The sequence below is a fragment of the Poecilia mexicana genome, unplaced genomic scaffold, assembly GCF_051168715.1.
Source record: "Poecilia mexicana isolate PSO_F unplaced genomic scaffold, ASM5116871v1 scaffold_19, whole genome shotgun sequence".
Classification (NCBI taxonomy): Eukaryota; Metazoa; Chordata; class Actinopteri; order Cyprinodontiformes; family Poeciliidae; genus Poecilia; species Poecilia mexicana.
The window spans coordinates 23,451,573-23,466,097 of NW_028263388.1; the positions used below are offsets into that span (position 1 = coordinate 23,451,573).

General features: G+C 36.7%; 1 protein-coding gene across 1 annotated transcript; it reads left to right on the plus strand.

Moving 5' to 3' along the window:
* The first annotated feature begins 612 nt into the window (after positions 1–612).
* Positions 613–11,210, plus strand: patl2 (PAT1 homolog 2). The gene is made up of 19 exons (XM_015000557.2): positions 613–757; positions 862–1,015; positions 2,182–2,423; positions 2,512–2,574; positions 3,523–3,576; positions 3,661–3,822; positions 4,629–4,703; positions 5,645–5,793; positions 6,010–6,084; positions 6,156–6,279; positions 6,353–6,470; positions 6,974–7,080; positions 7,162–7,215; positions 8,320–8,462; positions 8,539–8,695; positions 9,462–9,602; positions 10,203–10,300; positions 10,395–10,535; positions 10,617–11,210. Exons 1-19 carry the CDS (start codon positions 734–736, stop codon positions 10,648–10,650), a joined length of 2,115 nt encoding a protein of 704 aa, XP_014856043.2. The 5' UTR covers positions 613–733; the 3' UTR covers positions 10,651–11,210.
* The last annotated feature ends 3,315 nt before the right edge of the window (positions 11,211–14,525 follow it).

Here is a 14,525-nt window from a genome sequence, read left to right on the forward strand (position 1 = left end):
ATTTGCATTTCGTTAGGCAGTTATGCTATTAAGCTAACGATTTGTAGCTAAATAAAATATAAATAGAGCTGCAGACACTTAAGAGCCTTGAATAAATGCAAAATTTATTAAGATATTAAAAAAAAACACACACAGCATAATGACTAAAAATACAAAAAATGACCGAAGAGAATAGCAGAAGAAAAAAGTGTGCAGTTGCAGTAAAACACAAAATATTAGCTAAAGCTAGCATTTTAAAATAACATTACTGGTGCTTTATAAACATGGACAGACTTCATTTACAATTGAAATGTACATATTGAGCTAACTTTTGTTGCAAGTTAAAATAAATACACATAAAGTATCAGTATAAATATATGCAGCAAAGTTACTACGAAATATATCTGAAGCAGCTACGTAAACAGAGTTCAGAAAATGATGGTTTTGACCAGTAGAGGTCGCTGTTTCCTCACTTTGTAAAAGTAGCGCCTAATAACTCATTAATTTTATTCATAAAGGTTTAAGAAGAAATGTACAAAAATCCTGAATATTATTCAGAGCCAGATAAAACACTTTGCCAACAGTACAGGTGAGGCGACAGCTGCGTGATGACGTGTCCACGCCTCTGCGCCTCACAGGTGTGTTCATTTAGAGGTTAATCAGCGTCTCCTGGTGTCCGAACAGAAAAAAAGCAGGTGATGTTGGATGAGAAAGCGCTTTGAACTTTTCGGATTCAACAGTTTCTACAAACATAATGAGTGATTCGGAACAACAACAGGTAGGTCGATGTCATTTCACTGTTTAAAATGTGTAAACAACGCACACAGGTAGTTCTGTTTGCATCAGAACCAGCTCAGACTTCCGCGGTTTGTTTTCTTTAAGGAGTCTGATAAAGTGGATGAAGCTCAGTGGCCTGAGGATGGAGATGCGTGGAGTGACGCAGAGGATGATGCGGGGATGGACTGCGAGCTGCTGCAGGCCATGACCGAGGAGGACGAGGACATAAATGTCTTCAATGAGGAGACATTTGGAATGGGTGAGTCCATCTGAAACTCCTGCATTTAATCAGAAAAAGGTGAATATGAAACGTCTCAGTATTTCAGATTTATTTACTGCATTTGGAAAAACAAAAGTTTGTATAATGGGTAGTAATTTGAGTAAATTTTTGGCAAATATTTACCTTAGAATGTGCTTCACTCCTTACTAGGTTTTACTCTTACTTGACTGATTTCAAGTATTGACACTCTTGAGTAAATTGTCTGGATATTTCAATGGAGCATTAGAGAAACTGTAAAAATTATAGTAAAAGTACATTTCTGCCAAAAAACTGAGAAATTTTTAATCACAGAAATTTTTTAGGAAACAAATTCCTGGACATTTCTGAGCATGCTAGGAAATAACTGGCATTTTCTGGAAAAACATGGAACTTTTCTGACTGTAAAGTTTTACATTTTTTGTCTCTTGGAAATTTTGAGTTTGAAAAATTGACTTTTTGAAACTTGTCCATGCTCTAGAAAATTTTGCAGATCTAAATTGTTGTTTTTCTAGCAGCTAGAAATTTGATTTGAGTTCATTTTGCAGAATTTATAATTTTTAAATCTACAATGGCTCTAACTTGCTGTAGTTGGATACTCCCCACTGTGAGTAACTTCACTGAATGAAGAGCGATGTTTTAAATAAAACTTCATGATCACAGACGCACATCTGTGCTTTAGATGTTTTAATGTGAAGAAAATTGATTTGAAAAATTTTTGTTTTGCCAGAATTTTTTTTTAACCATTTATGAATTTCCTTTTGGGGTTTTTTAATACCAACATTTCCACATAACGCTTTATATTTTGGTTCATCTGACATATTTTTCTTTTTTAAATATTAAATTACATTTTGGTCTGTTACTCGGTACATAAGTAACATTTTCTTACTCGCGTACTTTCTTACTCGAGTTAAAAATGTCATTACTCTTACTTGGGTGCTCCAGTCACCTCTGCATATCTACTTTAACGTTTTAACTAACTTGCATATTTGATTAAATAATCTGAATTTAAAGTGCAACAAGTTCTTTTTCGTCCACATTGAGTAAATATTCATTTGAAACTAAAACATTTGCACTATAAATTAGACTAAGATTTGTATTTTGTGCAGGCCAATGTCCAAAAACAGAATCTATTATCTGCAGGATAAATGTAAATTGTTTTAATTTAGATATCGACCCACATGGGACGACGGAGCCGTTGGCTGATGGCGCCGTTTCCTGTGAGGAGCCGCCATCGCTGCGGCCGGAGCCCAAACCTCCGTCTCCTCCCAGGCAGAAGCCGCTTTATCCGGCCCGGGTCGCCCCGTGGCAGCGGGGTCAGAGGTCGAGGTGGAGGGGAGGCCTGGGCAGGGGCCAGATGTTTGAAGACTCGGCCGTGATGAGGATAGTGGAGGGACGACCGAGCCTCATGGTGACCAAGATGGCTGCTCTGAGATCACATTGTTTTGATCACATATCGACGTATTGATCTGATTATCGGCTTGTTTTTACTGCTTCAGAGTCTGGACAGCGCCATAGTGGACTGTGGGCACGCCATGTCCAGGAGAACCTCTGTGGATGACGTAAGGGAGCGCTGGACTTTAACTTCCTTTATCTGAACGCTGCAGGAACATAATTTTACCAAGTATTTTTGGTCTAGTTTCTACTGAAAATATCTTGGTAAAGTGTTTTTCAAAGTGGAGCCACCAGATGGCGCTAGGTGGGCTTCAGGAAACCAGGAAAAAAGAAAAAACTTTTTTAACCAAAGTCTAGTCTATTTCAGTCATTATAAAAAGTTAAAATAATTTCTTCAAATGTTGTTTGACATGTACAACTGCCACTGTAAATAGAGTAAATTTCTACCATAAATTTATGGAATTTTGAGAATAATCTCAGAAATTTTCTAGAAAAAAATTGCATTTCCAAAAGTAAATTTTTTTCACTTAATAAATTTCTGAAATCTCAAATTTTTTAAAAAAAAAAAATTCTAATTTTGAGGTTTTTCTAGCAAATTTTTACTTTTAAAAACTCAAATTTCCACTTTTGGTTTTTTTTCTTTTTTGCAGAAAAATTGAGACTAATCTAGAAAGTGTTAAAGGTGACAAATGTGCTAGAAAAATCTCAAATTTTGAGATTAATCTCAGAAATTTTAAAGAAAACTTGGAAGTTTGATTTTCCACGAATTTGAGATTAATTACAAAACGTGACTTTTTTTCTAGCAAATATTTGACTTTTTTGAGCAACCTTTCCTCTGCCTACATCACCCAGAATCCTGTGCAGTACATGCAATGTATATTATTTGTGCAGTTATACTTAGCATTGATTTAAAAAATTACTAGTTTGCTTATAATATGAGGAAATGTCTTGTTAAAATGGAAATCAAGCCCCTATATTGAGCTGGAAAGTTAATTATAAGTCAGCTTCGTCTTATTCCAAGTGTGCTAGGATATTTGAGCTTGAAACCAGACCAAAAATGCTTAAAATTTTGTTTTTCTGAAGCAGCTGATGGTAACCAAATGTCTCTTTTCTAGAGGATGACGCCTCCTTACTGGAAAAACCGTAGAGTTTCTGGATCGATACTCCAGGTTCGGAGGAAAACGATCCCTCAATACAACAAATAACAATTGCAGACGGCTTAAATCCTTGTGTTTTGGGGTTTAAATCTGTAGGACAGCGCCATAGTGTGTGTGATCGGTCACAGAGGGCGGGGTCAGCATGTGAACGCTGACTTCCTGGATCTACTGTGTCCTGTCTCTTCCTACGGAGTCCAGAGAGGAGAACCCAGAGGATCGTACTCCAGGAGGGCGTTTGGCCAACGAGGGCCCGCTCAGGTAGATTATCCTGATTTAACTAGAATATTTTCATGGCTGACACTAGGAGGTAGTTTTAAAATGGGTGAATATGACTCTGAAATAAGTTAAAGCTGCAGTAACCTTTATAAATGTTTTTAGACACTTGTTAAAACTGTCACTCTGATGGCATAATATAAAACAATTTGTGAAGCGATCGCTCTCCTCCCTTACCAGATGCAACCAATCAGAGCCAGGAGGCGGGTCTTAGTGCTGTCAATCAATCATGTACTCAGCTTGCTACTAAATGTGTTTATGGTGGAGAAACAACTTGGTTACTGGAAAACTGCATCTCCTGTCATCTGTGACCATGCTAACCAGCTAGTTAGCCATGCTAACTAGCTATGACAGATTGACACAGCTAAGACCCTCCTCCTGGCTCTGATTGGTGGTTTCTAGTAAGCACTGGGAGATCTCATTTTTTTCAGATTATCTCTCATATATGACAGTTTAAACTGTATGATGACAAGAAAAATAGGAGAATATTTAACAGGAGGTAAAACTTTTTTTTTTTTTACCAATCTCTCAGTTCAGTTTCTTTACATTGTGCCAATTCACAACATCACAACAGATGTCGTCTCAGCCGGAGGAAGTCGAAGGAAATCCAGAAAGAAGCTCTGTTAATATTTTTTTGTCATAATCAAAATAATTTATAATTAAAAATAAGCAACAGAGCTGCCCAGTATAGGTTAATGTGAAATCCATGTAAAAAGTCTTGCATTGTAATATATTCAGATTTAAAGTTTTTCTTTCCCTGTCTGTCATCTATATTTAACTTTATTTTTCAGATTCATGCACCGGTGATGCCCAGATCACCCATCTTCTCACGGCAACCGCTGACGCCACGGCAACACTTGAATCAGGTTTTATTAAACTCATCACTTTAGAGCAGAGGACTGCAACACTGCAAAAACACAATCTTACCAAAAATATTTTCTGGTGCAAATAAATTGGTACATCTTAAGTCAAAACAAACTTAAAAGTAACTTTTCACCAAGATAAAGGAGCTTGTTTTTAGATAAATTCCTTAATATTGGTGAAATAATCAGTGGACTTGGTGCCTTTCATAAATATTAAGGAATTGACGTAAAACAAGCTCCCATTTCTTGCTGAAAAGTTGCGTGTAAGTTTTTTGTTTTAAATGTACTGACGTCTGATCTAGACTTATCTGCATAATTTATAACTATATACAGTTGTTGCACACTGCATTGTGTCAAACCAAACCGTTTGGAGAAAAATATTCCCCTCCTCACCTGTGGGGGCACTGCAACAAAAACCACTGAAGGTAATAACATAAAAACCTCTGAAGACGCTGAGCTCAACTTTCACAAAATGTAAAAAATGGAATAGCTTCAGATTTTAGCAGTTGGTTGATTTCTCTTTTCTTTGGTTGAAGATAATGAACCATTTTTCCTGCTAGCGCTATGCTAGCACGACTGTTTTGGTTGTATTTACCCAGAATGCTCTGTGCTGTAGTCAACTTCCTGCTTTAAGACCTCTCTGGTCCACTTGATGTTCACACGCATCAGAAGCGCACCAGAGTTCACGTCAACCAAGCAGAGACTCAGGTTTTGGTTGGTTAGATGTTCCTCAAATGAAACAAACTTTCTAGACAAATGGACTGGAGTTCTTTTAAACTGGACTAAACATGGCTGTGTGAATGGTCAAAATGTACGACTTGCAGTCAACAGGGAACTTGTTGCCAAAATTAAGATTGTTTTAAGTCCATCTCTTCCATAGACTGAATAATTTCAGACTTGGCTGCATTTATTTGACTTTGTTTTTTTTTGTCATTTCGACCCAGATGGGTTGCTTCATGTTCCCTCCAAACCGCTCTTCTCCCTCCACTCCTCGGCCTCTGACTCCAAAGACCATGCAGCTTCGCTTCGGTGCCAACTCTCCCAGACCATCCCCGTTTTACAGCCCATCAGCCAACCCGGTGCAGCCGTTCAGGTAACCTTCATACTATGTAAATATGTACCAATCTAGATGTTTTTTTGTTTGTTTTTTTTTACTGAAAAAATACTTGTCACAAATTATCTGCGCCACCTGCTTGTCCAACATGGTAAAACATCTGGAGTCCACCAACCAGCAGGTGGCACCACAGTGCCCAGTTGTAGCTACGTAAGAGATGATCAGTCTGTTTGTCCTGTTTCTCTGGTTCATCAGTTTCCCCGGTCCAGTCACGCAGCTCCATCCTCAACATAAACGACTTCTCAGTCAAAAGCAGCGTCTGTTTCACAGGTTGGTGCTACACTAACTAAAAGATTATAATAAAATGTTGAAAAGATTAACTTGGCGTGTTTTTCCTGAAGAAAATGTGAAGGCTGGGACCCTTACTCTAACCTCATGACGGACAAAGAAAAGGAGTGGATCATTCGCCTGCAGATGATTCAGCTGCAAAGCGAGAATCCGTACCTCGAGGACTATTATTACCAGGTAGGAAAATTAACAATTTGGAAAACTTCGTGACATTTTAGAATGAGTTTTCAACTCTCTCGCTCTGTAATAGGAGTATTATCGCCGATTAGAAGCCAAGATGGCCGAGGAAGAGTTGGGCATCAGGAGCAAGAAGGAGCCGCCCAAACTCACCACACCGTACATTACCAAGACGGACGCCTACACACCAGGTTCCCTTCGGCGTTGAACCGTTTTCACTGCAAAAACACAAACGTCAGCTAATATTTTTGGCCCAGTTATTTAGGGACACTCGATATAAGACAAAACTAACTCACAAGAAATGGGAGTTTATTTTACGTTGGTTGCTTAATGTTGCAGATTATTTCACTGAACATTTTTTCTGTTCAGTGGAATTTAATATTAAGGAACCAGAATTTGGTTGCTAGGTGACAGGCTGGGCTTGGCAGTTGTTGCTAGGTAACGGCACAGTGCCAGTTGATTTTGACACAATCTGCCAGTAGAACTAGTAGTTTGTGGGGTTTTTTCCCCCATCAATAATAAGGTATTATTGACTTAAACAAGCTCCTACATCTTGCTGATAAGTTATTTGAGTTTTTCCTCATTTGAAATGTAGGAGCTGATTTTTGCACTTGAAAATAGACCAAAAGTACTTAAGATTTTAGTTTTCCAGTGTTCAGGTTGTCCTGTGTCTATAAGCTGTGTGATCTCTCAGTGGTCCACATCGAAGGCTCTTTGGGTCAGGTCGCTGTCTCCACGTGTTATTCTCCGCGCCGGGCCATCAGTGCGGTCCATGCAGTCCAAACTCACGGCCCTCTTGAGGTTTGTTGTTCAACTCCTGTAAGTAAAGATATTATAGTGCCTTCCTTGATGTTCAGCTTTTTTTTTTTTTTTTTTTTAAAGGAACATAAAGACACCAGACAACAGCGACTAGAGATTCTCAGCAAAATAGAAAAGGTAACTTTAAGTTTTTACTTTTTTTTTTTTTAAATCATTTTAACTGTGAAAAATATTAAAGAACTATAATTTCTGAAGTGCAACACATGTCTGAGCCTGGAAAAAATGTCATACTTAACAAAAGCTAAAGTGCAGAAACAGTGTAAAAGTTTTGATTGGCCACAAGGAAAACGATCCCCAGAGCCTCTTGTCACTTTAAATCCAAACAAACTGCTGATGGCCACATCCCCCAAACTCAACATTTACAGTCCCAAATGAAAATGGCTACGAACAGATGCACATTCATACAACCCTACATCTGTAAAAAAGATAATTGGTTCCTCCTGTACAGCCAACAACAATGCAGCAAGTGGTTTCTAGATGGTAAGTCAAAAACAAAATTCTTGTCTTTTCTATCAGCCATTGTACAGTGCATACATTGGTAAAACCAGCTGACCAAAGGTCCTGGAGCTCTGCTGGGGTTGCTAGGTAACGGGCGGAGCTCTGCTGGGGTTGCTAGGTAACGGGCTGGTCTTTGCTGGTTTGTCATGTTACATTTGCAAGGTTTTGGAAAATGTAAAATTTTTCAGACACCAAAAGACGTTAACTTATTACCAGAAACAGTGTATATATAATGTATATATATATATTAGCTTTGTCTGTTTTTAGAGACAGTTCAGACCCAAATAAAATGCAAAAAAAATTTTTTTTTATTTTTATTTATTTTTTTTTGCAGAATGGGTCCCTTTTAAATGATTTTCTAACTTATTAGAAAAAACTTGAATTTGCAAGTATTTCAGGTAAATGGATTAATTGAACAGAACTTTATAGTAAACTTTGAAAATCAACTTAAATGTTTGTTTTTATGACTTAAAATAGAAGGGAAACATCTGCAGGTTGTGTATTTAACTGCGTATTAGGGCTGTTGTAGTTGGAGTAAATTACTGCAGAGGAAATGTGAAAATTTCTTGAATTTCAAAAGTAGAAGGAAAGAAAATCAACTTTTGAAACTTGGAAATCTCTACATTGTAATTTTTTTGTAGAAAATTTGAGAATCGCAAAATTTCTGATTTTCTTTTTTTCAAGTTTTTGTATTCCTCTGACTTTTTTTGTTTTTAATTGCAGTTGTTCATGGTTTTGCTGGAGGTGGAGGAAACTGAGAGGATGAAGACTACAGTTTTGTCTGAAGCAGAAGAAATCAGACTAATGGAAAAAACTCAGAGGAAAGTGGAGCACATCTACTCTCAGCTGCAGCAACACAATGCTCCGTGAGTCTTTTAACAATGCAACACCAGAAATAAAAATGTGTTTTTTGTTGAATAACCTTATAAATTTGTGTTTTAGAGATTCAGGAGATGAGTTTCTTCCTTTCTTGAGTGTCTCGAAAGGCAAAAAGCTTCTCGCTCGTCTGCTTCCCTTCTTGAAGAACGATTCAGCGCTGAAGATCTTGCACATCGTCGCCTCCAACCTTCCTACGCTGATGAGCAGGGACACCGAGGAGGTGAGTTGGGGTTAAAGGTCACTGGGGTCTGAGAGTTACTGGGGTTTTTTCCCTCACATTTTCGAAGATTTAATTTTTGGAAAATCTGGATTTTTTTTTTTTTTTTTTTTCCACGATTTAACTCTTTGGGTTTCCGTAGGTTAGTGATGTCAGCACATTCAAGGCGGCCATCTTGTTTTTGGAACTTCTATTTATTTGGATTTTGAATTCAAGTAAACAAAGAAATATTAGTGCTAAGATGTTTGAGTTATTTTACTATACAGTTTAAATGGTTCCAACATTAAGAATAATCATCTGAAAATGGTTGCAATATAAGAATAAAGTGTTAATATTAACAGAATAGTTGTAATGTTCATCTTGTGAAGTTCTGATGTATTTAAGTTTTACCTAATATAAATATTAATAGCAGGACTTCGAAACAATCGTACAACTATTTCCAAAGATCCACACAAACTGAGGTTCTGATTTCCTTTAAAAACTAAAATTTTTAATCAGGAATTTCGTGAGGAAACTTGGACATTTCTGCATTTCAAAAGTTAAAAGTTGTCAACTTTTGAAAAGCAGAAATGTCAAACTTTTTTTTCTAAAAAATGTCCCAACTTTTATGCTGTTGTTGAAGAGCTTTCAGACAAGAAAACAGGCAAAAAAATATGAAGTTTTATTTTTAAGGCGCAACGCCCGGCACTAGCTGAAGGTCTAATTTTGGTCTTTAAACTCGATGAAGATGTCAAAAGTTTTGTATTTTGAAAAGTTCTTGTGGTTTCAGGACCTTCCAGTTCTATACCCGTCGCTCCGAAATGTGATTGGCGTTCTGACGTTCAGTCAGCTCATCAACGTTCTCAAAGACCTGACGTCTTCAGAGTCTCTGTCGACCTTCGAGTGCCTGTCCCTGACCTGCCAGAACAAGGTTTGTAGCATGGATATTTCTTTCAAGAGTTGAAAATTTGACTTTTGGAGCTCAGAAAATCCTGTTCTAGAAATTTTCTATCTCAATTTTTGTTTCTGGCAAATTTTCAACTTTTGAAACTAAAAAATTTGAGATCGCAAAAAATCCCACTTTTTTTTTTTTACCTCCCCTTTTTTTCAGCAAGAACTTTTTTATTTGAAAATGTTAAATTATTGAAGCTCAGATTTTCTATATTTTTATTTTTGGAAAACTTTTGAATTTCAATTTGAGTTTCTTCTGCTATTCAAAATCAAATTTTCAATTTTGTATTTTTCTAGAAAGTTTTAGATTAATTTCAAACTTTGAGGCTAGCAAATTTTACTTTTCAAGCTCAAATTTTGAAATTCATCACAAACGTTCCAGAAAAAAATCATGGTAGTTTTTTTTTTACTGTTTACAGTGACTCAAATACCCAGTCATATAATTTACTTCAAATATTAGTTAAATAAGCAACCATAAAACAACTGTTTAAATGCTTTTGGATGCATTATTGGTACTTTCCAGTTTGTGTTGCTCTGCAGCTGGAACTGATTTGATTTTGATTATTTTTTGTTGGTTCAGTTTGGACTCAGCTTGCTGTACGCTCTTCTTTCCCACGGAGAGAAACTTCTTTCTTCAGGCGTTCCTCTTGAGCCCAGCATTGGCGACTTTGAGACCTGGTGGGGAAAACAAAGTTTAATTCCTCTAAATCAGAGTTGTCTAGCATGTTATGACATTTTCTCAGCCCTGTTTTTACTCATTTTTTTTGTTTAGGACCGACATGATTTTCCAGGTAGCGGGACAGTTGACCCAGTGTTCGCTGGTGGAGCCGCTCCTCCTCCCGTCAAACCTGCTGACGCTCTTCTGCAGGTACCTCGACAAGCGAACCGTGCATCAGCTGAAAAGCAACTTGGAGTAAGTCTTCTTAAATATACCAACAGATTTTCACTTTAAATGCATGCAAATACTTTTTAATTTCCAAACTTCTCTGTTTAGGTCTGCAACCAGCTACCTGGCTCTGCCATCTTAAGGAAACCTGCTAAATTAAAGTCCAGGTTTGTTGGACCCAAGATGGAGGAAGCTGAGTCTTTAGTACCAAGTATAACAGAAGTTGTGTAATATACTTTTTTTGTTTAAAATCCTCCCCTTCACTTCTCCATCACATTTTGCATCTTAAACTGTTTCCCTTTTTTATTTGCTTTGTTTGCTTTTCCTCCCTTTAGCCTCCACAAAGCAGCTTAAACCCATTTCTTTTAACGTTTCTAACATTATCAGAACGATCAATTTATGATGAGTTTCATAATTTATAATACTGGAACTGTTAACTATATTAACCATTGCAGGAACTTGACAACCCAACTTTAGGTAATGCAGTTTTGTAAAATTATTTTGTAAAAAAATGTTGTGTATGCATGTGTAAAAATGCTAAATGGATTTCTTTGACACAATTTTCTCTTAAGTTTAATCTGTAAAAAAAAAAATTTATTTATTGTATTAATTTGGAAATGGGAATAATTTAAATTGCACACCTTGTAGAGCACTTGCAATATGAATAAAAAAATTCTCAAATTTGATCAAGAGAACATGAAATGCATTTTATTTATTCCCTGCATGCGTTTCTGCATCAAGTGAAATGGAAACGGGTCTATGTTGGCCCAAAATGTTTCTTTTTTAATTCTGTTTAAGGGTTAAATCTGAGACTTGGTCAAGATTAATTTACCTTTTTTGGTCCTTATTTTAGTGCCAGTTTGGATCCATTGACTCCATTACAACCATATTTTGGGGCTGTAATCCTGTGATTTTTAACTTTACAATGAGCTCCAAAATAATGAAAGGCTCTACCTTTAAAAATGCAAGAAAACTAGTTTTAAATGTAATATTTTTAGTTACAACAGGTCCAATCATTTCAATGGGGATGAGATTTCATTATCCTTAAAATGCATGGAAATAAAGATATTAACCACCATCTCAACAATTCAGCAAAACTGATATGATGGCTGAGCTTGATGCCAATTTAGGTTAATTTTGGGTTTCTGGACATTGGTTGCTTGAATGAGAACTGAGACCTAGAGGGAAAAATATTTCACATTTTTCTCTGAGACTAAAAAGACTTCACTGCATATTCACAAAATCTTAAGTATTTCTGGGTAGTTTCTTGTGCAAATATCTTGGTACACTTGAAATAAAACTTAGAAGCTTGTTTTAGGTCAATGATTCCTTAATATTGATGAAAAATCACCAGTTCCACTAGCAGATTTGTTTTTCACCTAATGTGAAAAATGTTCAAATGTCAGTGGAACTAGTACTTTTATTAATCAATATTAAGGAATTATTGACTTAAACTAGTTCTTATATCCTGCTGAAAAGTTAAGTTTTATTTCAAGTGTACCAAGATATTTGCAGTAGAAATGAGAAATCTTGCTTCTTGTGTCAAAAATTGAGTCTGGGTAAAAGTTGCATCTCCAACTTGGAAATGGAAGATGCTATTTTTATGAATAAGCAAAAATCTCAAACTGCTTAATGGTGAATTTGTGTGTAGAATACTGAAGACAGATTAATACAAAATGAAATAAAAATGAAACGGAGCAAAAAATGTGGAAAAAGTGAAACCTTGCTCAACTGAAAAAGTTTGAAATCGCATCGTAAAGTTTGTATTATAGTGACTGAAGTATGTCCAGGTTTACCATCAAATCAATAAATGTAATATTTGTGCCACTTCATGTCCATACAAGTTTATTAGCTCAAACGTTCCTTACATTCAACCAACTGCTTTCTTATTAACTGACCAGGCAGAAGGATCTGAAGCGGCATAATCAGGAATTGAAACTTGTATTTGTAGCCAGATGGTCGGGTCTGTTTAGATGCCAAGTAAGTGAGAGGTCCAGTTGGACAGGGAAGTGAGACATTGACCCCTGCTTGACCTCATAAGAACAGGATTTGGACTTCAGGTGAGGAATCTATGTGAAAGGTGAGACATCTTTCTCTTTTTACCCACTTTTTGCTTTAAATGCACCAAAGGAAAACTCAGACAGCGCCACAGAAAACCTACAGTCTGAAATAAATGGCTCGCTCTATCTGGTTTCATACAGCCATGTTATGGTGACAAAAATACATAAATTTAGACTTTATTGGGTTCCGATAGGATGCATGTTCAGCTCGACGTATTTGCTACATAACTAGTTTTCAAGGATCTATTTATCAAATTACTAATACTGGATCTATACATATCAATATCAATGGTATTTAACTCAACTTCAAGTCCAGTATAGAAAATATTTCTCAAATGTGTACAAATGTATCACAAGCATGAGATTTGAATTAATTCGTAAGCTAACATTAGCCTTATAGCACAGCTAGCTGCTCCAGGAAACTAGAAAAGTACAGTTGGGATAAGATTACATAAGCTACAATTAAGTTTTTATCAAGGGAAATATGACGAATAACAATTGGCTGCAAGCATTTTAGAATATTGTGGGTTTTCTCTGGGTCAAAATTGTATATAAAGGCTAAAATATAGTTAATATTTGGCTAAATGTCCCTCAGCAATTTGCAGTGAAAGATGGTTTTTGTACTCGTAGATGAGGTCTTGTAATTCTGACGGGATTTTTGACCGTTCCTCTTATTAGAAATGGCAACATCCATTTAAACTGATTAGTTTACTGGCAAATTTTCAACTTTTAAAACATATTTAATATATAGTCAACATCAGGGTGTTGTAGACAATGTTTGGTTTTATTCTTTGCATTTATGCATAAGCTAATGTCAAGTATTTTAAGTATTTTGGGTCTAGTTTCTTGCACAAAAATATAAGTACACTTGAAATGATACACACCTTACTTAAAAATGACTTTTTGGCAACATATAGGAGCTTTATAATCAATAAATATGGTTAGAATTACGGCATAAGTTTGGCTGACTAAGATAAAATTGCGAGCGGTGGATGTATTTTTATGCTGCCTTCCAGTTGTATTCAGAACTGTACGGAGCCCCTAAGGGGACATGGAGAAAAAAAAAAAAGGAAAGAAATCCCGACTTATTATCGCGAGATCCCGAGAAACTAAGTCGAGATCTCGAGATCCCGACTTATTATCTCGAGATCCCGAGAAAATAAGTCGGGATCTCGAGATCTCGAGATAATAAGTCGGGATCTCGAGATCTTGACTTAGTTTCTCGGGATCTCGAGATAATAAGTCGGGATCTCGAGATCTCGAGATAATAAGTCGGGATCTCGAGATCTTGACTTAGTTTCTCGGGATCTCGAGATAATAAGTCGGGATCTCGAGATAATAAGTCGGGATCTCGAGATCTTGACTTAGTTTCTCGGGATCTCGAGATAATAAGTCGGGATCTCGAGATAATAAGTCGAGATTTCTTTCCTTTTTTTTTTTCTCCATGTCCCCTTAGGGGCTCCGTAGTACGGGAACTTCCCAGTCAGAAACTCGACCTCTAAAATCTGATTTCTACTGGGAGAAACTCTGACTATAACTTGTAAGACTGACTTCAGTTTCAACATGGCCGCTTCTCGCTGTCACAGTACTAAAGATTTGGTGGAAATGTTTTTATGATAAACTTGTAAGTTTGTCTAAAATCAACGTTATATTTAGCGCCTGTGACTCCAAATAAATTAAAAGTGATGTTCGCTCACTGAAAGTAAAGCTTTAGATTATGATTGTAAGAACTAATGCAAACAGTTTATCGACGTTGTCAACGGCCGCAGGAAATACGGCCGCCATATTGGAGCGGTCGTCCTGCCCATAGACATAATATAAGGATAGACGCCTCATGCCCCGCTGTCGCCTATTGTCGCTGACGAGATTTAGGGCGGCCATCTTGGAGCGGTATACCACTCTACTCGGTCCTATGTGTTTAACAGGCACAGTGACGGATCAGCGCATTTAATCGATC